The sequence below is a fragment of the Aplidium turbinatum genome, chromosome 1 (genome assembly GCF_918807975.1).
Source record: "Aplidium turbinatum chromosome 1, kaAplTurb1.1, whole genome shotgun sequence".
Lineage (NCBI taxonomy): Eukaryota > Metazoa > Chordata > Ascidiacea > Aplousobranchia > Polyclinidae > Aplidium > Aplidium turbinatum.
Genome location: NC_137472.1, coordinates 27,067,842 through 27,094,449, shown reverse-complemented (window position 1 = coordinate 27,094,449; position 26,608 = coordinate 27,067,842). Strand labels below are relative to the sequence as shown.

Here is a 26,608-nt window from a genome sequence, read left to right as displayed (position 1 = left end):
GATTGTGTGAAACAGATCTACTTTGTTCGCTTTATATTTATGGTTTGTGTTTTGCAGGTGTACTTCGTTTCTTAGTTTTTTAAAACTCAATAAATGGATGTTACACTGACTGATAGTAATCTTTAGTTATGCAAACTTTTAATGTGAAATCTGCTTTTAGAAGTTTTTGTGTAAGGCTACGTGACAGTATGTTGGTTATGCTTAAAAACATATATTAGTTGGCTCTCAACGGCCCTGAACATAACCACCGAGGGTTATGTGATAGTAGCTGCGGATCCAAAGGGAAAGGGCACCATTATCAGTTTTGATCATTGTAAATGATTTGCATGATTAATTAATTTTTTTTGTATGTAAACAAGTGTTTTATTTCTAGGGAGAAAACACCTTGTTAATATTAGGAAGTATAAGTTAAACATAATTTAGCTTGCCAAACGTTGGCAAGGAAGTTATAGCCTAAGACAAACATTGGCACGTCAGCGTGTTGGAGTTGGACACCTCTGGCCTAAACAAACACATGCTTTTGTTTGGACAAGCACATGTTTAGGGTTGCTGAAAACTGCACAATTTGGCGCCACAGTGTCACCTGCGGTTGAACACAGCAGTTAGCTTGTGGGGGAATTTGCTCCAACAACAAAGCCAAAGCTACTTTTACCATTGTTTGGTTTTAAGTCTGAAAAACTAGACAAATACCTTACAATAGCTTGGAATAACACGGACTACAGCTGAGTGCAGGCGCATAGCTTACGCACTTTTCGATTTGTTGGTGTGCTGAAACATGAAACCAGGATGAGCATGATTATAAAAAAAATATAAAAATCACCGAAAAGAATGTATTTTCTCGTCTTGTGATACAGCGAAGGAACATGTGATCGAGTCTGATCTCAATTATTTTGACATGCCGCCCCGATAGCTCGGTTAGCGCGTGACTTTGTAACGAAGAAGCTTCAAAATCAAGCGGTGCTGGTTCGATTCTCGGGGTATGCGCTATTGCAACGCATTCTAAGGACTGCTATTCATTCAACGGCATCTAGTGAATGGAGTAATTCCCGCCAACAAGACTTCAACAATCGGAAACTTTCCTTTGTCAGTCTAGGTGACCGGGCCTGCATCAGTGTTTCAAAGCCTCTACGTGTATGCGAAATAGTCAGGACTAAGCTCTCAAAGAAGATTTCCCAGTCCGAGGATAAAAATTCAATCAATCCATCCATCGTGTGTTTGTCGCGACACAACGTGCTCTGGAGCGGTGTGGCACAGACGTTCATTGGAGCATCGCACAGACGTTCTCACTACTCAGGCACTCAGCCAATAAGGAAATCATAACGAACCTGAAATTGCTTGAATTTTGAAACCAAACAAAGTCCGTCATAAAATCTTGTTTAGAAAGGAAAAGAAGATTTCGTTTTAAACAAGTAAACAACCTTGACATTTCGTCACAATAACCAGGCGTCACTGACCAAAAGACTACCGTACAAGAAAAGTCAAACTCTACATAGGAACACACCATGAAGAGCTCAAACGTGCTTGAAATATTTGTGATGGTTTATGAACCGATATCACAGAAAAGGAATAGTGTGTTCCAGAAACATATTCCACTAGCTGATTAGCAAGTTCATGCTATCCACAAATAGACTTCAGAGTACAGTCACTACACAATGGCAACGAAGTCGCTGCTGGACAAAAGTTCACCATAAATTAAAATTTGATCAACACAAACTATAGTAGGCTAGTCGCACAATTAACAGCTAAGCAATAGTATCACCTCCTCGTCCACGTCTTCTTTTAGAAAAAGATTCATTTCCGTCGGTTTGATTGCGCTGGAAAGAAGTCGAGTTAGTAAAACATTTTCAACCTATATGTAGACTTATAGCCTATGAATTTTGAATGCAAAGTTTGTAGATTAATTTGTATCAGCTTCCTGTCCGTTTATGATACAGAGGGGACACAAAATGATGTTTTATATAGTGACGTAGTTACACAAAAAATCGTCATTGAAAAGGAGAGATTTTATTTACGAAAAGTCACTTCAAACTGATTATTGTTAGTGTGCTTGCTCTTCAGTAGAAGCAAAACTGGAAGAAATTGACATTCTACATGGAGAGCTATTCAGATAAGCGTTTTTCTTTATTTTAGAGCCAAACAGCTTTAAATACTAAAAGTTTGAACAAAACCTTTTTCTTATCACATTTTTAATTTTTTAACTTCTAAATTGTTTCTTTTATTTGATTTTGTGTTTTTCTGAGCTAAGTGGCTAAAAATGACACATAACAAACTTTGGTTCCATAAATGAGATAACATGCTAGACATGCAAGAATATATGCATCTGACTTTATGCCACTTTATAGGCTTATAAGTTTAATGCAAGATAGTTTGAAGACACTATTTGTGACAACGGAAGCAAGAATTTTTGTTCTATATAAAATAACCTACTTTCTGATAATGTCTTCTGCAGCTTTCATTCTGCATTGCAATCTTGTATAAGATATATGGCGGTATTTTTCTTCAGATGTTGGCATTCTGTTTTCTTCTATCATGGTTTGTTTCTTAAAACTTTCTATCCAAGCTGGCACATCCAGGGCATGCTCTCCAAACACTTTCTGAAGCTTTCCAATTTGGTCTGAGTCTGCAGCTAATTTGATGCAAGCTGCAACTGGAACATCGCGTAGAACTTCTTCATGGTTACCATCTTTTAGTTTAATTTCTGTAAAAGCTATATCCATTGTCATTCCCATATACACGCACTTGAAAGGCTCCTCTGTTCTGTTAATGTTATCATGAAGAAAAGAGTCCAAACCCTTTATTGTTTCTTCACGCCGTTGTTTCATCACGGTCATGTCAACAGGGATGTGATTTCGCTCTCTGTGAGGAATATAAGAGTCATCAAAAACAAACGAAAAAATTCCACGGTCTTCAGATTTAGAAGGTCTCGGCCCAGTAGATATAAGGTAATTGTCATCAATCATCATCACAGCGAAAAAATGCTCATTGTTGGCAGAAAACAACACACAGTTTCCTGTTTTCCTCAACTTCTCATCGTTGAAGATATCAATCATTAAACGTAGAATCTCGTTTCCAGTCAAATTGTCAACCTCACAAGAAAAGAATGTGAATGCATCGATTCCTGTCGGCAATTTCAGTTTCCATTTTCTCTGAATCTTATCAAACAATGGTCCGCTGCAAAAGTCATTTGCTTCCGTAACAAAACTCACTGGTCGAGGTTTAAAACGAACGGCCTCCCTCAGCAGTTTCATTACTTTATCGATGGTAAACATGGCATTACCTAGAATTAGATCTATGGTTCAACAACAAACAACATAAAGAGATACCGGTACATAAAAAAACAATTTTGTAGCCTTTCCTTTGAAAATGTGAAAACAACCTCACGTATCTTTTCAAGCAAAACATTAAAATTGTAACGTGCATCTTTTAAATTCTAAGCTAACTTTTATGATTTAATTTAGGGTGCTTTTAACAGAACATTTTTGCACGTAAAGCATTAAATTACCACTTTGGGCCTCTAATTTTCTCGCAAAGCACTCGATTACCTTTTTGGGCCCTTTTGCTAGATTACGGGCCCACCCAGGACTAAAGAATAATAACTTTTATGCTTGAATTTAGTCGCTTAGGATGGTTTTAACCAACATTTTTTAGCGTAAACTATAAAATTACAATTTCGGGCCCCCCAACAATCACAGTTCTGGGCCCTCAAGCGTACGCCGTACCCTCCGTACTCCCCTCTCACAGGCCTTGATTCCTGGTAGTTTCGCATACTTGTAAAAAGGCTTTTAACGCATTGCCAGTTACCGAGATTGGCAGAAAGAAATTTCCTTGCTACTACTGTAAGTGCTGAAGAAAAATCAAAGTGTTACAATTCGAAAGAAAATTTACCGTTACACCTATCGCACAGTGTTGACTGCTGGATTGTCAGCAATATATGACATCAACAATAGGGAATTTTGAACAATGGAAGTGAATGGGATATAATACTGTATATCGTATAACAAGTATAGGCTAACTTAGGGGTGTGCAACGTGTGGCCCGCGAGAATGTGCCAATTTTGAATTGTGTGCGGCCCGCGAAACGTGTTTATAGTTTAGTTTAGTCTGGTACGTGTGAACAATTCATTGTGGAGTGGATTATTGTAGATTTCGCACCTTCTGTTAACCATTTTAGAAATCTCCCACCGGCCACCGCTAATCCATTGTATTTAATTACTTGAAATGTAAAAATGTATGGTCACATAAAAGGCATTATGAACAAATTACGACTTATAATAATAATAATAGTCGTGTTTGTATTTGCGCCCATTGCGATAACATACAATACACTGCGATCACAGATGCGATACAACAGACGATAGAAAGCAGCGAAGTGACATATAGTCTTCGAGTCAGCTGCTCCCCTTATTTTGGCTTTTCATTAGGCTAAGTGTCTTTGCCGAGACACAGCCGCATGCTCTGAAGCGGTGTCGAACCCACGTCCTTTCGAAAGCTCTGGAAAGCTCACGTACAGACAGGAAATCCTTCCCACTTTCCAACTTTGAGAGACTATGGAATGCATCCTGAGTTTGCAGACCAACTTGAAAATTTGTTGTATGAATTTTTGGCTCGTTTCGAAGACTTCAAATCTCATGAAACATTTATTTAGTAGCCTATATTCGCTTCGCCATTCAACACAGACATTGACAAAGCACCAGCAAATATAACTTGAACTGATTGATCTTCAAGAGAAAACGGAATTGAAAGCAAAGTATTCATAAATGAATCTTGGCAATTTTTACCGAAAACATCTCAACTAAGATGACTTTCCACATTTAAAAAAATCCATGGCTTCAAAAATGGCTCTTTTTGGCTCAACGTAGGCTATTTGTGCGAACAATTTTTTTCTAAAATGGGCGTCATGAAATCTCCTTATCGGACGATTCTGACAGACAAACACTTGGAAAATGGACTTGAATTGCAAGCACTTCCATTAAAGTAAATTTGGAAAAAAGCCGTCGGCAAAAGAAGCCAGCTGCAAACTTCTCACTGATAAACTCGTTTAAAGACGGTGTGACAATAAATTTGAATAGCAGTTTTCTTCAGAAATTTATGCGTCTTAACTTATCATTTCTGCAAGGAGATAATTCCTAATAATGCCATAAGAATAACCTAAATAATAAAAAAAACTACTTTTTTGTGCCTGCCACTACTAGAAATCATATGTTAAATAAACGTGTGGCCCGCGGTTTCCCCCCGTTATTTATATCTGGCCCTCCTGTAATAAAGATTCCACACCCCTGAGATAACTAATCCTTCAACATACTTTTTGTAATGAAATCTCGCCCAAAAGCTATATCAATGATTGCTCAAATTTAAAACAAACACAGCGATTTGTTTTATTACTTTCATGAAACCGCTGTATCGCAAAGTAGAAGATTTATTTTTCGTAGAAGGGTAGTACCCACTACCCAGTATCGAAAGTTACCATCATCTGCAGTGTGGACTACGCATACGTACCATTTAGAGCAAAAGTGCTCAAAGTCCGGCCCAAGGGAGCACTATGTGCGGCCCCTGTCTTAGGCTCATGATATATCTAAGTTATATCATAAGATGACGAATAAGATGTCTCCTCAAAAAAATATATTTTAATTCTATTACGTCGTTTTGATCTCATTGTAATTCATGTTGAATGACTTTTGCCCCACCAACCGATGCTTTTCCCCTTTAAAATGTTTTTTCTAGCTGCAAGGATGATGGCTTTCTCAAGTTCGGCTCAAAGACTCATTTACTTAATTGTCACCACAAGCATCTTTGCTAACTGCTGCTCTAAGACTACTGCAGCATTTTATCACAGAAACATTGAAACCAAGTTACTACAATAAAGAAATGTGCTCAGTAGTCGCGATCAATTTTTTTACGTTTGCCCCGGGGACATAGTGAGTATCTCACTATATATAGTGAATATAGTGAAGCTATAGTGAATATAGTGAAGTTATAGTGAAGCTCACTAAAGCTATAGTGAAGCTCACTATATCCCCGGTTTGCCCATTCAACTTCAACGAAATAAGCTCGAAAAAGACGTAAGATTAAGAATATGTCTGAACCTTAACCGGAACTGAACCGAAAATTTGAGTTTGCTTAAACCTTAACCGAACCCGAACCGGTTGAAAAAAGCGGTTCACTCCAGCATTACGTCATTGTTCGCATTGTGGTAAGTGAAGTTGTACGTAGCATGTTGTTATCTTGGAGGCCACATTGTACGGATGAATTATAGCCTATTCCGTAACACACGATCCACTATCATCGATGCTTCGGAGAGGAATTGTTTGACCAGCGTTGGATTTCAATAGTAGGCCTAGGCATAATTTTATCGGACCCGAACCGGAACTTATAAAACCGGTGTTGAGACTATTTTTGTCGAAACCGAACCGTACCCGAACCACAAATCATTGTTGTTGAACCGGAGCTAAACCGGAACTCTTAAGTTTCTTCGAACCCAAACCGGAACTGAACCAAATTTTGAAACAATCTTTGAACCAAAACCGGACCCGAACCGGAAAAATCAAACGGTTTGACTCCCTGTTCAATAGGTCTATTTTGATGCGGTCAAAAGTAGCTTTTTGTTGGTCATGCTTCTCATGATGTGATTTTGGAAAGTGGTAAGTTTTTTCGTTGCTGTGGAGGTCCAATTTAAGCATTCTTGACTGCATAGCACGACCGATAAAACGTAAGTGCTCAAAATTTTTGATTTTAGTGTGATTGGGAGTCAATTGGCGATTAAAATATTTTTATTCTATTCAAATGCTGGTTTTGGTTTGTTTTGAATCTTTATCCTGGGACCTGTAGCGCACCCAGCATGGGGCTAAGGGGGCTCAAGCCCCCCCAAACTCGCCTCCAAAAATGAAGTTTTTGTATGTTCTTCATTTATACTTTTTGCTTACAGGTTAGATATGAATAAGACACAACAATACAACAGGGCTGAGCATTACAACAATATATTTTACATATTTACAAATAGTTTTAACAGTCGAAAGTTTTCGGTTTATAAAAATGCAATAAGTTTCAACTTCTTGAAGGTAAAATTGCATTAGAAAAGGCAACTACATAAATAGCTACAAAAAAATTGTAGGCCTACCACAGGGAACGTGATACCAGTAGCCTACATCAAGTATGCCTAAATGTTGAGGAGAATGGACGCGCCTTCAGCAAATAATTGTTTGTTTAAATTGGGTTGTAGCGTTTGATTAACAGTGCTTCCTGAATTTTGGTGTCAAATTGAGACTTGCCTTTGCGTAAAATTATGATCCAGCAGAGAATTTTCAATCTGTGCAGAAAAAACACTCCATGGTATGCATAGCCGTACGAGACCAAACCATTTTGGGGGGGGCAGAACGTAAATTTGCCCAAATGTGCACGCTTTTATAGAAATTGCCCAAATAGGCCTATAATGTATGCGGTGCATGATAACAGTGAAAAACTAACATAACAAGATTACCAGCAGTGGCGTAGCCAGTAATTTTGAAAGAGTGGGGTTTTGACGGCGTGTTTCGCCTATGGCGACACCCAGCAGCGGGGGGCCTCCCGCAGAAAATTTTGAAAAATTACTTTGAATTTGGTGCATTCTGAGAGTATTTTCAACAAAAATGTGGTTATGAAGTGCTGTCCGGTGGCATAGCAAAAGAATAAGATCATGTTTTCTTCAGCATTTTTCGGAAATAAAGCTACAATTCTCTATGTTTTCTTGTTGCTAATTCCTGGCTGAGATATTTGAATGTTTGGTAATGGCAAAACTCGCTCTTTGCAATACCCAACCCCCCCTGGCTACGCCACTGATCACCAGCTAGCTAGAATTTCTTACCAAAGTAATCAAGATAGAACAACTGAATTCATCTTTGAAGATACCTTGCTTGTGCATTGCTCGATGCTTCTGCACTTTGGCATGGTAAGTAGGAGTAACAAATATTGTTTTACAGTATTAGTTGTGATGTCATAAAAAACTCAGAAAAATAAACATTGCAGGAAACCGGCTCAAGGTGACCATGCGGATTCAGAAAAAAGTTCATAACAATAGAGAAATTATAATTGAATGTAATAAAACACAGACATTACTACTTCTGTTAAAATAAAATTTGTTCAATCAATTAAAGTACAATTGTATAGTGTACAATTTTCAAAAAATCGCCGAAAAAGGCTCTCGCCGAATAGTAGCAGAACCTTTTATAAAAGTAACCAAACAAAGCTAAGCAACACCTTAACATTACTTTTACAGGTATAGCCTAACATGTTTTTGTTAAATGTTGTGGTGTTGCTTAGGGCTTAGCTATGTCCGTTTATGGTTAAAAAAGTACTGTGACCTCCCCACCTGAATTGTTTTATAAAAGTAGGCAGTAGGCTATTCACCAGATTTATATAAATTCATATTTTGTAGTTGCCCAAATCAAGATGATGCATTATGGATATTATGAAAAAAATTAAAGACTCTAAATTTTGATGCTGAGGCAACTGCATCATGCCAATTTGGGCAGTTTTATAAATAGACTGTGATCAGATAATTTCATATTATTTTGTTGCTCAAGCCTAAACGATACAGTTATGTAAATGGGAAAAATTAATGAATTTGTTCATTTTGGGGAAACTGCCTCACGCTGATTTGGGCAGTTGCGTAAACAGACTAATCAGTTTCATCAAATAATTTCATGTTTTCAGCTGCCCAAATCAACACGATGCATTTGTGAAAATTAATAAAATTAGCTATATACCAAATTTTGCGTTTTGATTTGGGCAGTTTCACAAAAGTATTAGAGACATATTTTGGTGACTGCCCAAATTGGCATGATGCAGTTGGTTAAATGCATTTCGTACTACAGTTTGATCACCATGCAATACAATACATCAATACGGGTATGCCAAATGACAATTTTGTGGCACATTTTTTGTGCAAATAAGAGGCTGTACTTAGTTTGATAGGTAAAAGATATTAATTTATAGTTTTCCTTAATTCATGCAATTTTGTAGCTTTTTATATAGCAATTTTTGCCCTAATAATTTCAAAATTTAGCCCGAATTCGCGACGTTTTGAAACAACAGGGGGGGCGGCTGCCCCCCCTGCCCCCCTGGCTCGTACGGCTATGATGGTATGACATGTAAAACTGCATACGACATTTGAGCAGAGAGACGAAGGCGTCTGGGACTTTAGTTGGAAATAGGAACTAATTTTGAATGTTTTCTACGTAGAAAAAACGTCCACATCAAATTTAATGTTTACAAAATTAATGTTTTGTTTTAAACTGTTTTTGTGCTAGTTGTTGTTTTCGCACTTATTTGTGTTGGCAAACGGAAAGCTAATTCTATTTTGTCATACATGACGAAAAAGTCGAGATCTATAAAAGATTGTGAGAGTGGACCTAGGGATGAGGATGCTGATGGTGGTAGTAGCATGGGGTTCATTAGGCCAACTTCTAATTGGATTGAGAGAACGAATCCTGATGTATCGGCAACCAGAGGCGTAGCCAGGGGGGGAGGTTGGGGGTTTCAACCACTCCTTTAAAACGCCCTTCTTCCTGTCTCTAAAACAAGGTTTGCTTAATTTTAAACGAAACTGCGTTAAAAGAGCGAGTTTTGCCAATACCAAACATTCAAATATCTCAGCCAGGAATTAGTAACAAAAAAACATAGAAACTTAGCTTGATCTCAGAAAAATGCCGAAGAAAACATGATGTTATCCTTTTGCTATGCCACCGGACAGCACTAAATATTCATACCCACATTTTTGTTGAAAATACTCTCAGAATGCACCAAATTCAGATTAATTTTTCAAAATTTTCTGGGAGACGCCCCCCAGACCTCCACCGCTGGGTGCCGTCTTAGGCAAACGCGCTGTCGGGCTTCGCCCACCGGCTGTCACAATTCCCCTTTTCAAAATTTCTGGCTACGCCACTGTCCGCAACCGGTGGGTTGTTGGCCGTGAGTGCCTTTAAATGTTAATCAAAGATATAGGCATTGGCCTATTGTCGTAAATCACTCGGCCGAAATTTCTGAATTAGCCCCCCCCCTAATTTTTTTTTCTGGGTGCGCTACTGCCTGGGACAGACAAAGTCTTGACAGGGTATTCCTGGATAGTTTCGTATACTTGTGGATGCTTTTTGTAGAAGTTTTTGGATTGTTGAAGTGTTTTTGCAAGGGAATTATTCCATCTAAAAGATGCCACTGAATGGATAGCAGTCCGTAAAATGCGTTGCTCAAGCCCACACTCCGAGAATCGAACCAGCGCCGCTTGATTTTGAAGCTTCTTCGTTCACAAAGTCAAGCGCTAACCAACTGTGCAATCGGGCCGACCTGCCCAGACCGATTTGGTGTTGTACTGCAGTTTTTCCATTGTTGGTCGAGGATAGGTTGTGGCCAAGATGTGCGAATTCTGATACTTGTTCTACTTGCTTTCCGTATAGGCTACAGTGAGATTGAGTGAGTTGTCATTTATTTGAAGGCCTAATTTAGCAGGCTTTTTTAGCAGATTATTGAGGAATTCTTGTATTTTCTGTTTCAAGTTGTTGATGATGGCCATGTCGTCTGCATAGCTTAGGCTGGATAGCACATGACCGCCAATCGTAAATTCAATTGTACATTCATCTTCCGTTTCTGAGAACATTGCAGCAGCTACGATGCAAAACAGGATAGCAGGCAGAACATCTCTTTATTTAACACATTGCCAATAGTACTTGCTGAAATAAAAACCAATTCTATTCAAACAACTTTATAAATTTGAACAATGAAGGAAAGAGGTAATTTTAGTTTTTCTTTTGATACGATATTTTATTGCTTTTTTCCTTTGAAAGCAACAACAAATACCACCTGGTGTTGCCAGACTTAAAATCAAGAACTTATGCAAACTTTGTGACCTGCTTTGATCAAAACTGAGTAGGCTATATTACTTGATTCAATTTATTTTGATACAGCGAACGCGATCAGTATAAAGCTACAATCAAAAGTGTAGGCCATATCTACTGTACATTTAATACAACCGAACATTATTTGATTGAATTATTAATTATATCTGCTTGTCAGTTTGGTTAACCTATTACACAAATAGCCGTGAAACTTGATTACATTACAATGTAGGGTACAGCATGTAGCCTACTGTACATCAATAAGATTAAATTCCATTAAACTTCTTAATTCCTAGATTTATCCCATGACTACTAGAAGGGCCCTATAGCCAAGTGTTTTGTCACAAATTGTGCAAATCGTTTTAAGGCAAATACTATATGAGTCAACTTGATATATTCAAACAGTAGCGTAAGCAGAAAACCTGCTGCTGAAGCGAAAGGGGTTATTATGAAGAAAACATATTTACATATGCCACAAGGCAAATATGTTACAAACGTATGTGTTGCAATGTTATATAGATGTAGCAACAGACATCACGTTTTCAACACGTAAACTACATCTCTGCTAACTTCGATTTCACATTGACATTGTTAAGATTGAACTTTGTTCTTTACCAGGAATACAAAGCATCTGTAACAAAAAAAAAGAAAAGTCATTTCAAGATTGAATTCTGAAAAAGTTATATTTTTGTGAAATCATCTGACTAAACTCTTGAGTTTCAAGTCTAAGTAAAAAAAAGTTTTTAAAAATTTCCAAACGCTGAGTTTTGCTTCTACAGTTCTATTGCATCTTTAAATTAACTAAACTAATTTTAGAACAGCTAAGGCTTACAGTTGAAATGCAGCAGTAGCATGAGCACAGCAAACTTCAAGCTTGGTTTGATGGAAGACCCTGTGCTGATAGGTTGCAAGCACTTGCCAGGTTCAGCTGTTCCAGATAACTTCCGAGCAGACAAACTCTCACCTAATAAAAATCATGCATTATTGACAGTGTGCGTGTATTTTTATAAAGTACTCATACTCAGCATGACACTGTCAACCAATACAATATTATATACTATTCTGAGTCCGAGGATAAAGATTTCCAAGATCAATCCATTAGTCGGAACAAATTTTAAAATAATATAGAAGTCTTAGAATGTACTGCTGTATCCTAAAATCTGAGCTAAAGATAAAATTAAAATTAACCTCCCCTCCCCCTACTTCTAATCTCTCAATAGTTGATAGCTCACAAAATAACTCATTTATGACGGTTATAACAAAAGCATCTGTTACGTAACAGTATAGTTACGACATAACGCAACGTCACATAACATTTTGGATAATTTTCTAAGCTTATTGTAAGAATCCAAAATTTTGACAAATGTTAACTGAGAACGACTTACTTGGCATTACCGCATTTTTCTCACTTTTTGATGGGCATGTGGCCACATTGATACCTCTTAATCAGCTGCTTTTAAACATGCTTGCTTTGTGTTACTGACTCGTCAATGCAATATGAACAATTTCGCGTATCATGTGACCATATGCACTTCCTCAATTTGACAGGTAGGCTATACTGTCTCAATTCTTACCTTCATTTACAATATCAACGGTCATCATCATTCCAAAATCTTCGTGTATCAAGATATGACAATGGATCACAACCTCTCCCGTAAACCTGTGGGCCAGAAAGCGAATCTGCATCAACACAGAATGCTCATTATGGTTGACTTGTGTTGATGACGATCAGATTTTACGGAATAAATTTTATGAACATTGAAGCTCAGAACAAAGTAGGCTACTAGGTTTGGGCTAGGAATGATGGTTTACGCCTTTGACTTGAACTAGTTACATTTGTTGGCATTTCTAACGTCGGTTGTAGCCTATCATTCGACCTGAAAATGAACCATATTTTTATTAAAGCATTAAAAAGAACAAAATAGAATAGAACTCACTAAGAAAGAATTGAAACAATAGCAAACACTACAATTAACTTTTTTCATAAACTATGTTGCTGCTCGTCATATTTGATACTACCGTAATATTTGATAATGGCGGAACTAGAACAACGTCTCGAAATTCTCCAGGTTTCACATATCCAAGAGTACCCTGACCGCCCCGTTTGGCACGCTCGTGGTGGTTAACAAGTTCCCCTCTCTTGCACAATCGCGTTTCGTTTGCAACAGGGAGGGAAAAATTTGCAGAGTCAACAAAACCTCAAACATCAACAATCGTTTTAAATAAAAATTCCATGAGGTTAAAACTTATAAATTCGATCAAACAGAGCAGATTTCAGTTGGAATCATACCAAGTATTATAGTAAACTAAGCAAACACTTCAAAGCTAAAACCTCAATTGCTAAGGTAACAGGGATTTATCCCTGTTACCTTAGCAATTGAGGTTTTAGCTTTCTAGATATGGAACAGGGATCGTTTCAGAATAAGACTAGGTCAGAAAGCGAGGCAGACTCCGACGAAGCTCAGCATCAGCCAAGAGCAGTTAGCTACAAACACTTCAAAGGTAAAAAATTCCTTTCCGGAGTGCTCAAACATCACATCACGCTGCTCAGGGGTGTTAGACACTAGACAGAACAGTGATCAAAAAAACGTTTATATCCTATTTGCAGTCATAACCGCAGGGAGTGAAGTTTTAGCTCACACTGTTTGCATTAGCTCAGTTAAAGATAAAAATGAAAAAGTTTATTGCAACAACAAAGGCTCTAAAATCCGTGCTATATATAAATAATATTGCATCAACATTTGTTTGCTAAGTTTTGTCTTGAGATATTGCATACCATCGGCAGCAAAATTAGGAATTATGGAGGGAGGAAGCTGAACAAGAGGCAACCTTGCTTTCAAAGTTGGGTTTTGAAACGTCAATTTCGCAGGTTTCATTCTTTCTTCGTCCACCAGGCAATTTTACCTCACATGGAAAAATTCCATGCGATCTTTCATCATGCGAGTTGACCTCATTACGATTATGTAGTATTATGTTCTATCTGGTGTTCTGCGTAAGTGGCGTCACTGCTGGATTACCGCATTAATTCAAGCGTAGCTGGCATGACCATTTCAACGTGCCTGCATCAGTTTCCAGGACAAATCCATTAGTGGACTTTATTGTAAAACGTTTTCAGAACCTAAAGCATGTCACTAAACCAGCACTTACAAATGAATAAGATTTATAAGGTTTCGAAACTTTTATTTACGCTTTTTAATCAATAACCTACTTTTTTCAAGGTTGGAAACTTACTTTGTTGAAACTCTTGACTTTGGTGAGAGCACACGTTCCCATTTAATGAATAATACACAAGAGCCGAATCGTCCTCGTCTTTGTCTTCTGCAAAGCTGACTGGCCCGGTATAATTGTTATAGCTGATTATCTGGGAAAATTGACAGGAAATTGTGTACAAACGGTGGATAAGTTCTTCCATTTTTAAAAATCCTGTCAATGTAATTATTATGCAAACATAGCTCAAGCAGTAAGCCACCAACCTTTTGATACATCTCAATGCAAATGAAACAATTTCGTATTTTGTAACCACAAGAAGGGTTTTCTAATACATATTTTGACATTTGAACTTGTGATGCAATATACCAGGTGGATGGATAAATTACAAAAAAAATGTGCATTTAATCTTTTATAATTGCATAAATACATTATTTTGTCTGAACAATTTTACTTTTCTATATATCTGAGAAGATGGTTATGGGATACTGTACTAACTTTACAAGCTAACCCAAATACAAGCTACACAAAGATATTGCAAATTTATCGAACTACGAAGGTGCGTCAAGAAGTGATGAGACTTTCTCAATTACTTCGGTGACTTTGTAGCTATAAAACTGAATTTTTCTATGACGGTTATGAAAGAAGTTGTCACCTCGTTTACAAACTATTGTGTTATATTGAAGACTCAGCACCGGACAATCTAATATCAAGATGGATCAAACGTGTTGCAAAAGAGGGAAACTATGTTGAAAAATAAAAAGTATTTTTTTAATTCAGTCAATACAAACTTGAGTTTTTAAAAAGTCCCATCATTTATTTACTCCTCATATTTCGACATACTGTACAATAATTTCAAACAGGAAAACGTTCGTAATATGCATATGTAATGTCTTCACGTTTATAAAGATACAAAAACCAATTTTATCGGTAAAAGTACTACCTGAAATACCTCGCTCTAAGAAAACTTTCACCCAAAAGAAACCACCAGACGCGGTCGGCGGATGGTGTGTTCAAATATGTTCTATTTAAATCAATATGACTGTAATTATTAGTCGCTTTAATGTAAGACTGCAGAATTAACTTCTTTGATTAAGTTGTATTAGATACAGTATTATAAGTATTGTTGTAGAACATAAGAACATTTGCAGCTGCTACAATTGACCCCGTAGCGCCCTACGTTGCAAATATGCAACAAAGATTTTTGTAAAGTACATGACTTTGGGAGATTAGAATGAATATTCGTTAAAAAAATGAAACAAAAAATGTTTCAATTGCTCTTTTGTAGCCCAATGTTGTAAATGTGCAACACGTTGTACAGCTAAATATTCTGTGTTGTCTGTAGGCTGCTACAGTGCTACACTTTTCAAACAAAATTCTAAAAGTTTTTTTTTGGACGCTACGTGTTTCAACTGCAGTAACGATTATTACAATGAAAGATTTTATTGCTTGTTAAATCTGCACCTGAAAGCTATTGACATGTATATGCATGGGATGACCAAAAATCGGATCAGTGTTTGTCAAATGCCACTCCTGGACAGTTCCAACAGTCATTTTATACCTTAGATAGATAATAAAACTAATTAAAACAAATAAAAAAGTAAATGAGAAAGAAAAGAAAGTTTGTATAAAAAATCTGTTAAGAATAAAGAAGTGTTAAGTGTGGAAACATGCACTTCGTAGCGACTCTTGCACAAAACTAAATTTGTGGTGTCCATTTTATTCTGTGTCAAATCTTTAGGATATGATGTGAGCACCACCCTGCCCCCCAAAAAAATTCATTATATTTAATGATTGATCTTAAAAATAGACCCAGAAAGCGTTTAGAGCCGCAAACTCTTTCAATGTGGAGAAAAAATTTGCATTCACCTTTTTTCAGTGATGTACGCGCATACAAAAAATATTGACGCCGTCAGCGTAAACGCAAACGTTCGAAAAACCATACGCCGTATGCGTCAACGTAACTTGTAAAAAAATGTTGGCGGCGTCAGCGTCAGTGCATACACTAGCGTAAACTCATTTTGTTTGCTAGGTGCCAAACATTCACACGGTATAAACCACTCGAAACAAATAAGTTTTATTTTGAATTTCCACGAAGAAACACAAGCATCTGAAAGTGTTCATCTGACAGTTTGCTGCCTTTTGGTTTCAATACGTCTTTGCCCATTGAAAACATTCTTTCAACTTATTCAAAATTTGGAATATTTGATAAAAAAAAATGCAAACAACAACTGAGACATTAAAAAGTATGCGTTGACGCTATGCGCTAAAAAAACGCGAAAACTTTACGGCGTAGCCTCAAGCGACAACTATCCAAAAAAAATGTGGCCGCAAGCGTTAGCGCAAACAAAAAGTTTATGCCGCATGTCTGCGGCGTAGAATTTGCGGCCTATACGTACATCTCTGCCTTTTTTAGCAAAGAGTAAACAACTTTTAAGATTTTCTAGAAAACAACAGTTAATAGGGTATGCCGGCAATGCAGTAGCGGATCTGTAAAAAGTTAGGGAAGGACCAGAGTTTTAAAAAGCAAAATTTATAACATAAATGAACAATAAATGAATAAAAGCAAGATTTAATGTCCGAAAAAGAAAAACTGAAAGGGGGTGTGGGGGGCTTGCTCCTCAAAAAAGTTTGACAAATGTTTTCCTGTTTTGGTCACTTTTAGGCATTTTTATGAGCAATAATGTTTTTCTTTTTTATCGAGTTGCATGCTTTGTAGGCTACGTAATCAAATTTATCAAAATAAAATTGGCTTGGGGTAGAAGTTTTTCATTAAAATTTAGGTTAACCTTTAAAAAAAAATCATTCACGACTACAAAAGAATTTCAATTTGTTTCTTAAAAGTTTGTATAGCCTTGAAAGTGGTGTAGTCTTTCAGCAGTCTAGAACTTTGAAAATTTATTTGAAGTGTCCCCATCTTCGCCGATAACATGTTCACTTCATAAGCTATCTCGATTAACACTGGGATTTATAAATTTAATTGGTAATTAACTAGCCTATGTTAGTGAGCAGTGCTTACTTTAGAATATTGCATCATTTTGTTTTTTTGAGATACAAAAAACTTTTCACTCCCTTAATCCCCAACTACAATGCATGCTCAATATCGCCGAGGTGAACAAAATGTGGTTGAGCAAGCAGAGCAAACGAGAAAATTTTACAAAATGGAAAAACATACGTATTAAATGTTACCGGTAGGACGGGTAGGCTACATGTAAAATTACAAGCCGAAAAACGCAGCACAAGCTAAGCATGAGTGGGCCCCTAGGCAGAGGTATAGGCCCCCAGTCGGAGGTTTGAAAAACAGTAAATACGACCTTGCATGATTTAATTAGCTATTGATTATTGAGCTTCTGCAGTAATTTTTTTTTTTTTTAAACAGTCAACAAACATTAGACAGACTAAAATGAGGGGGCCCCTAACCAGACGTGGCCTTAAGCACGAGGGCGGTAAACACGGCCATAAGCTGTAGCATTCTTGACGAAACACGTGCGTGTTTTTTTTACGAAATTTTATGTAAATTTTTAAAAGAAAATTTCATGATTTTCCATGATTGATTACAGTATTTTGTGGTGATCTGAGCTTTAACTCTAAACATCTAACTTTATGTTGAATAAAGTGATTGATACGTTTAAAGTGATAAAAATCTTTATATCAGAGACAATTTCGACGCAGCAAGATACCAGACCTACCTGTAATCTTCTGATCCGCTGAAATCATCCCTGTTTAAATGTTGACGTGTGTTTGCCTCAACGACAAAACCACCAACAATTTGACTGGGATGAAGATATCGAAAGTCTCCGGAAATATAGGATCTCTTTGGAAGAGCTGTGTCTTGAGCTGATGGTATTTTTGTACTGCCGTTAACTTTAATGTTGACTAAGGTTCCATTATGACGAATAAACTCTCCAATGGAACATTTGTCCTCTTTCTCCGGCACAGATCGAATCTACGCAAACATAAAATAAAAAAAGTAGCTTAGAGATGTCGATTCGCTTGATGAACTGTTCTTTTGCTGCAATCTTTCTATAAAGAACACCTGAAAATAAAATTGTTACCAATAATGTTTTTCTGTGCAGTAAATCGTATACGTACACACAGCATATTTCCTTTCATGTAGCCTACACTAAGCAAGGTTATTTGTGACTTCTTAAATCTTTAACTTCGATATCACTGGTCAAAATTATGACAGAAATGATAAAACAAAACCTAATTAAAAGTTCTTAAGTTTGCAAAAAAAAAAAAAAATTGCCGTAAACTCATAATTACTAACAAATAAGCCATCTATTCCAAAACCTGTGGTGGATGTGCGCTATGTGGTAACTGCACATAGAACGTAAAAGTTTATAACATCATAATTCTAACAAATGCAAACTCGATGAAACTACAGAGCAAGCCTCAAACATTAGGAAATAATCATAGCAACCTGCTTTACATGCTGTAAGCCAACCATCGAGGATCGTTTGATAGCACTTTTACTGAACTAACCAGCAAACTGTAATACTTGGATTTTGTTAATTATCATAAAGATGAATAGTTGCATAAAATACAGTCGCTACCGTTCAAAAAACTTAACTGTTTGTTATATACCTTAAAGCAGTGCTTCTTAAACAGGTGAATGGTTCACCCCAGGGTGAATGAAATTTTTTCAGGGGTGAACCAACCAAAAGGGGTGAATTAGGGTGAACCGTCAGAAAAGGATGATAGCTTGCGAGCAGAGCGGATATTCCGGGTGTTCAACCTGTTCAGTGAACAGGTGAGAATTTCCAAAAACAAAGTAAATTCTTAAGATTATCAATTTTTAATCAAAACTAATTGTTTTTTATAAATTTCAATATTTTTTTATAAATATCAAATAAAAATATTTAATAAAAATATTTTGTTATATATAGACGAGATAGTTTTACCATATCATGAGACAAGGGTGAATGAAATCTGGAGATAGATGCTAGGGGTGAACAAAACTAAAAAAGTTTAAGAAGCATCACTGCCTTAAAGCATGGGCTCCGTTAGAGGAGGCCAGGGGGTGATTACCCCCCACCAATTGGAGTGGGGGTAACTAATGCAAAATTACCCCTCCACTAATGTAGAGATAAAAATTTCATTTTTGATATTTTTTTACTTTTGTGTTTTATTTTCATTTTTTTATTTTGTTGCACAACTTTTGAGTTTTTGCTTGGAAACTCCGACTCGCAAGACAACGTCAAACTATGTATCCTGTCAAAAATATACGCATCAGAATGCGGTATGTGTGACGTCATAATTTCTCACTGCTACAAACTGTTTAATTTCGCTTTTTTACCACTCACAAACAAAATCTACTACAGTTGCACTGTTTCAATGTCTTTCGGCGTTGAATCGTTGTAACTCGGCGGCTTTTTTCGCGGAGAAAGCTTCTCTTCGCCTTTGTTTGAACCAGCGGGGCTTGATGGTTTTGCCATGCCATGCGATTTTGCTGATGGCGAGACGATGGGTGGCTTTTAAAATTGATTGCAAGGGATAGCTGAGCCAAGGGACAGCTATTTGCTGAGTCAAGTAAAATTGCTATTTATTTTTAAATAATATTATTATTTGTAAAATTCCATTTTTTGCTAAGTGTTATTTCTTACACGGCGCAGATGGTAGGCCTTCCTGTAGTATCGATCAAGATGTCTCTCTATTTTCAGTTGTTGTAAAAGTTAATGCATTTTAGCTTTAATTTGATTTTTTTCTGAGATGAATGTAGGCCTAGCTTTGACCTTAACGCTTTTCACCTTTTAAATCTAACCTTTTACGGTCTGAAGTGCAAATTTGGAGGACTTAAGTCAAGGAAGGATACTCAGAGGCATTTTTTCCAACGTCCCCTCTTCGTCAAAATTGTCTCAAAACTTCAATAAATGTGGAAAATGTTAAAGAGTTTTTGCTCGCGATTTCAGATTCGTTGAAATAATTTTTTGATTTTAAATCGTGCTGAAAAGCAAAAATTTTGCGTCTTCAGCGCGAAACATGTCGCCTAAGACGCTGTATAAGAAACTGAAGCTTTCAGTAATGCGAAGAGGGTCTGGGGGCGACCTCCCAGAAGTATATGTGATGCGATAATCGAATAAGCCTCCTGTTGATGTCAAAACATCATTCTCGCCGTGCTTAAATTACCCCCCAGTCTCAGGAAGTGTCCGGAGCCCCTGCCTTAAAGTAGGATCATCAGACGGTTCGTATTTCTACTAAATATTGTTGAGGCTGTTTAAATTCATCTCTAGGCGAATTCTATTTTATATGGAATAGGGTATAATAGTTGTCGCCATATTGCAAAAATTCAATTTTTTCTAATTATTTCCCAAAATTCGTCAACCTTTTACTTTTTTAATTTGGAGTTTGCATTTTGTTTTAGTGATTTTTAGCTTGCCATCATAATAGCACATCACATCTGGCCTTGGTTGCACATAATAGTTACGAAAGTTCTTACTTGATAATCACCACTAGTTTTGCACACGACAATCCAATCGACTTTAGATGCTGGGACCAAAAAGCTCTTTCCTAGCCTCGGCTTTCTTGCTTGGTCTAAATAAACCCCATCAAAAGCAATTTCCCATACTTCACAAGCATCTGTTGGTGTCGTTCCACCTCTTTCTGTGATTAGAAGCTCCAAGGTTCGGTCTCCGCCTGCGTGAACTAATCTAATCAGAGTAGAAATAAATATTAGAAAATCTTCATTAGATGGATAATGTTTCAAGCCTTTTTAGCTTAGTCACCAAAAATAAATATTTATACCCACACCCAGCATGTGGAAATTACAATAAGAGACAAAATGTTCAAGCAAGCAGATTTTTTACAATTTGGATTTGATCTCGTCGTTGCTTGCTAGTGCAAAACGTTGCAATTATAGAGACCTCTGATGAACCGTTGTTGTGCACAACTTTTTATAATGTTTTTCTCCTATACTATTTGCGTTCTTTAAAAACTCATGTGGGGTGAACAAAAATGACCTGCTTGATAAATTGCTTTCCATTCAATAACCCACAGTAGCTTTCTCGGGAGATTTTGTTAATAATGACTGCTGGGCGGCTTCGTTTCAGCAAAACATTATATCATAGAGTAAATTCACTAGCCGCAACTGGTAAAAATACTTCGGTTTCAAGTTATTGTAATGCAAACGTGATCCAACATGGCCTTAATGCACTCTATGACGAAATGTTAGAATGAATTCACAAAAATGTTGTTCTAAAATTGTTGTTGAAATCTTGGTATTTTAAATTACGTAATCATATGTTTTTTTTCTTTAAATCTGGAAGTTCTTTATATACCTTCGCACAGTGGCGCAGCCAAGGAGGGGGGGTTGGGAATTTCAACCCCCCTTGGCATCGTGTGACGTCACGATATTATGAATGATGCTTTCAGTCTCTTTATGTCTCTAAAACAAAGTTTGCCTAATTTTAAACGAAACTGCGTTAAAAGAGCGAGTTTTGCCAATACCAAACATTCAAATATCTCAGCCAGGAATTAGCAACAAGAAAACAGAGAGACTTAGCTTTATTTCCGAAAAATGCCGAAGAAAACATGATCTTATCCTTTTGCTATGCCACAGGATAGCACCTTTTTACAGGAATATTCGTACCCACATTTTTGTTGAAAATGCTTTTAGAATGCATCAAATTCAAAGTATTTTTTCAAAATTTTCTGGGGGAGGGCCCCCAGACCCCCGCCGCTGGGTGTCGTTTAAGGCCAACATGCCGTCGGGCTTCGCCCGCCAGCCGTCAGAAATCCCTTTTTCAAATTTTCTGGCTTCCCCATGCACAAACAAGTTTTACACACAGTAGATTAGATAAATAGATGTTATGTTTGGCAGAATTGTTCCTAAATTCTGTAATTCCTAAATTTTGCAATTCGGACTCACGAATAAACCAATTCCTTGACACTCATAAGCTACTTCTGTGTCATTGAAGCATAGCTACGTCATCAGCAGTTTTGCTGCATTCAGGGTGTTCTAAATCGGCCTTTCATAAAAACCTAAACCTCTGCACAATTATAACGCTTACAAGTTTACAACTATTGGAGAAAGTAAGATATGACATCAAAAAACTTTCATCTTCAGTAATTACAAAGGTTTTAAAAATACATAGCCTGTTTACACCGTAGGGGCACTTTTTAAAGCTGATTGACCCTTAGAAGCTAAAATGTCTGCTGTAGGCCTGTTGCTTTCGACATAATTATGTTCAGATATGTCTATCTTACTGTCTTCTGTTTGCTCTGCAATTATAGTAAGGTTCGGCATAAAGTTTACAAACAAAACTTAAATTATTCATTCTATGTGAAATTATTTGATGAGATGAAAGAAAATATCATCAACAATTTTCGATTCTACCAAGTTCAGCCTATTGCAGCAAAGGTATACACTTGCAGATAAACATGCCATCGACGCCTCGGATTGCTCACTGCAACCTCCCAATCCGAAGTTGTCTGTTGCATAAAAGTTAATTTTTTTACAGTAGATCGAACCTTGGCAAAACTACGATACTAATTTACTAACAATAACTTTTGGAAACCTGATAGAAGCTTGAAACTCATTTAAAAACATTGTTTTTTGCTCTTAAGGCCAAGATCCTTCAACGTTTTCTTATTATTACTTCATGCAGCGTCAAGAACAATGAAAGAAAATTAACTCTCCTTTGCACCTTTGCAGCCGAGTGAGCGAACAGAAGTAGCCTACAGAACACTCACCATAGATTTTATAGATTCTCAGCAGAGTGGTTTTACTTTTTTTTACTGTCGATGTTAAATCAAATTCTCTACAGAAGTTCTGTGACATCAGGGTTTTCAAACCGGATCCCAGTTTTGGGAATTTACTGGATTTAGTAACTGTTTAAATTTTCCGTTTCTCGGAGTTCGCAAAAAAATTACAAGTATTTTTAAACAGTAACTTGCAGCGCCATTTCGAGCTTCTGAGTATTCCAGCAACATCAGTTGAGACAGAATCGATTTTTCTGCTGTATTGTCACTAAATTTATCTCACGATAAAGTGACAAACCTGTAAATGCTCTGAGTTCATCACGTAGTTGTTACAAGACAAATGAACAATGTTAGCTCAGTTGTTTTTGCCTTTTGTATCATTGAGTGCGTGCAGTTTAAATTCTCTTTGGTTGTTTTCCCGGGTTAGATTTTTCGAATTAGATTTTTTTTGTTTACCTTGTCTCATGAAAATCCGGAATATCGAAAACCCTACATCAGACCAACCTGAACCGCTTGCGTTGACCTGTCGGTATGGTCAAAGTTGGAAAGATCTGTCCATTCGTTGCGAAATGATCGATGTTATTTATTGGGTCTGTCAACCAATCAGCAAGGGTGACCCCTACAGATGTGTCTTCATTCAATCTGAAAAAGAAATGAAATAAATAATTGAATCCAAAGCCAACATCAACACTCATGTAAACTGATTTTTTGTTTATGTCTATGTATAATCTTGAACACTTCTAACCGAACAACCAACTTTAATGAATACTGAAAAGTTTGCGTGTGCATCAGAACAATTATGGTTTGTAACACTAGTTGCAACGTTCATCTGATGAAAGTGAAAATGAAAGCAACGACAAATAGTTGATTGATTATCTCACTGACGTTTCGCGTAACATGACAATGCGCATCCTCAGACCAGAACAAATAACATACAAAATAAAATTTACAGTTAGGCTATATATAGTATACCGCAGTGCGGTTGAAGGCAAGAAAAACTAAAACACAGAATATTTTAAAGGTTGGCCAAGTGAGCGGTTACTTTTCACCTTAAATTACGTAATCATCATCATGAAAGTGGCAACGAATTAAACTGCTGGCTTCAAAAACGTTGCTGCATCCTTCCCATTAATGCGAGGAAAAGTAGATTATATTCCAATTAATCTTTGATCGGTGTATGATAAAAAATATAAACTAAATTTTGTTTGTTTTAAAAAATCCAAAACATGTCAACCTTATGTAGCCTATTTTGATTTATAACTTAAACTAAAAAAGGGCCCAAAGTTTTACAAGTGACGTCAAGGGGGGCAGCCTCAAAAGTTTAAAAAATCCTGCTATAAACACGTACAGTAGCCAGTAGGTCAGACCATGCAATCAGTCATATCAGAATTAAGCTTCTATGCCAGCCTCAGCATCTATGGAGCATTTACCCTTTTGAAATTAATGCTTCACCCAAACAGAAATTTTGCAGACGCAAACATTGTATACTAAATGAAATAATACTTGAATGTGTATTGATCGAATGCATAAAACCAGTGCTTTTCAAAAAATAATGTCATACTTTTTGATTTTTTAGGCCAGGGATCCCGAAATATCGAGTCGCAAAAAGGGTTACTGCCCTGATCGTAACAACACAAGTCCAAAACGGCATCTTTTTCTATGGCCAGAGATGGGCATGAGCTTGATCTTGAAGATCAAAAGTAATCTTGATCTTCATCTAAGATCACTTTTTTTGTGTTTTCTTGATCTTGAAGAACAATAAGATCAAGATCACTTTAAAATTGAAATTTACTCATTGGATAGATGCAATTTTTAACACCCGTACTGTAGCCTACAATTTAATTAATGGCAATTATTAACATTAAGCCACTGCTAATATGATGTGTGTGACGTGTCCAAGAAAAGTTGATATGAAGTTTTGATCAAACTCGATCAGCGTTGCCATTTCAAAAATTAAAAAAAAAATGTGTTGGTTATAATAATTGCGTCAACTTCGGTATATACTTTAAACTTTATATTGACATATGATAAAAAAAATGACTGAACTTCGTTCACAATTCTGTTTTGTAAATTCTAAAAAATATTTGCTCTCTTTAACCTATAACTTTAGATGTTTAGTATTATTATTTATTTGTGTCAGACAAAGCTGTCCATATCCAAAACAAAACAGCGAAAAAATACACAAACTGCGAATGCACAAAGATCACAGAGTTTAAATATTTTAGAATAGCGGTGCTAAAGAAAAAGGACTTTATAGCCCACTTTGGTCATGTAAAATGGTTTATTGTAGCAAATTAACCAGACAAATAATTGTCCAGGGTCTAAGTAGCCTATAAACAAATGTATTAAATACAAAAACATATGCTGCCTCTTTTTGTATAGATGCTGTATTTTTGTTTGGAGCGGTTCATCTGGCAGCAGACCTCCGAACGTTTTAATAGTGCAGACAACAGTATCAATGTTGCCAGATGAGTAAACGGTGCAAAAAACATTTATATAATCAAGTGAAACTTGTAAATGCTTAATAGCACAAATAAAATCTTCCCATAGAAACTAGACAAAAATTTAGTAAAAAAGGAAGCAGTTTAAAGGTGTTTGTTTTTTAACAAAAAGCATGGCCTAATGCTAATTAACATTAACCACATACGATATGCTGACGACACCGTTTTGATAGCTGACTCGGACGTAAAACTGCATAACATCTTAGATATTGTGTGTAAGAAAAGCAAGATATTTAGCATGGAACTACATAAAAAAACAAAAAAAAACAGAAACAATGGTCAATCTCCTTTAAGACGAGGTCTAGAGTTTTAAACTGCTATGTTTATGCTGTGTTTTATTACAACTCTGAAACCTGGAATATCTCAACAAAAACGGCTGAAAAATTAATGCTTTTGAAATGTGGTGCTTCCGTAGAATGCAACGTATTTCATGGCTTTGCAAAGAAGACAAATAAAGAAGTTTTACACCAAGTGAACCAAACCGGATCTCTGTAAAAAATATAAAAACCAGGGAGTCGAACCGAACCCGAACCGGATTTTTGTAAACCGGTTTTGGTGCGATTTTGTCTGAACCTTAACCGGAACTGAACCGAAAATTCGAGTTAGCTTAAACCCTAACCGAACCCGAACCGGTTGAAAAAAGCGGTTCACTCCAGCATTACGTCATTGTTCGCATTGTGGTAAGTGAAGTTGTACGTAGCATGTTGTTATCTTGGAGGCCACATTGTACGGATGAATTATTAGCGAGCATTTTCTGGTTTAAAATTCATTCTCTCACCATTGCGAACGAACATGACGAAAAAATTTGGAAGCCGTGCTGATCATTCGCTGCAACAACTTATTTCAGCAGTAACGTGTGTTATTAAGTGTGTGTAGCCGGTAGGCCTATTTCTTGGCGTTTGGCTAGGTCTAATGAGGTGATGTTGCTTGTGAGCGTTGTTTCATAAACGGATGTTACTTCGTGCTGTGTTCGTTATTTCGATGGTTCTTGATATTAGGCAAGGCCTAATAAAGTGCTGACATTGCTTCATTGACTGGAGTTACATGTGTTATTATTCTAAACCTTGGTAGGCTACCAGTGTTGGATTTCAATAGTAGGCCTAGGCATAATTTTATCGGACCCGAACCGGAACTTATAAAACCGGTGTTGAGACTATTTTTGTCGAAACCGAACCGTACCCGAACCACAAATCATTGCTGTTGAACCGGAGCTAAACCGGAACTCTTAAGTTTCTTCGAACCCAAACCGGAACTGAACCAAATTTTGAAACAATCTTTGAACCAGAACCGGACCCGAACCGGAAAAATCAAACGGTTCGACTCCCTGATAAAAACCAGA

The 26,608-nt window shown here is 36.8% G+C and overlaps 2 protein-coding genes across 7 annotated transcripts in view; both read right to left on the bottom strand.

Annotated features, from left to right (window-relative positions):
- Nucleotides 1–2,423: 2,423 nt before the first annotated feature.
- LOC145764309 (uncharacterized) lies at nucleotides 2,424–3,269 on the bottom strand. The gene has a single exon (XM_082575931.1). It carries the CDS (start codon nucleotides 3,267–3,269, stop codon nucleotides 2,424–2,426), a length of 846 nt encoding a protein of 281 aa, XP_082432057.1.
- A 7,387-nt stretch (nucleotides 3,270–10,656) lies between these two features.
- Nucleotides 10,657–26,608, bottom strand: part of LOC145771894 (laccase-like) — a 47,216-nt gene continuing 31,264 nt past the window's right edge. For 5 of the 6 annotated variants that reach the window (XM_082583668.1, XM_082583676.1, XM_082583683.1 and 2 more), the window contains exons 6-14: nucleotides 23,273–23,410; nucleotides 20,508–20,718; nucleotides 17,758–18,014; nucleotides 15,533–15,629; nucleotides 14,093–14,222; nucleotides 12,881–13,059; nucleotides 12,436–12,541; nucleotides 11,694–11,825; nucleotides 10,657–11,492 (exon numbers count right to left, since the gene is read on the bottom strand). In XM_082583668.1, coding sequence (XP_082439794.1) covers nucleotides 11,473–11,492; nucleotides 11,694–11,825; nucleotides 12,436–12,541; nucleotides 12,881–13,059; nucleotides 14,093–14,222; nucleotides 15,533–15,629; nucleotides 17,758–18,014; nucleotides 20,508–20,718; nucleotides 23,273–23,410 — 1,270 coding nt within the window. In that variant the 3' untranslated portion in view covers nucleotides 10,657–11,472. Of the gene's footprint in view, nucleotides 11,493–11,693; nucleotides 11,826–12,435; nucleotides 12,542–12,880; nucleotides 13,060–14,092; nucleotides 14,223–15,532; nucleotides 15,630–17,757; nucleotides 18,015–20,507; nucleotides 20,719–23,272; nucleotides 23,411–26,608 lie in introns of those variants that run through there. The other variant, XM_082583691.1, reaches the window with a different exon arrangement.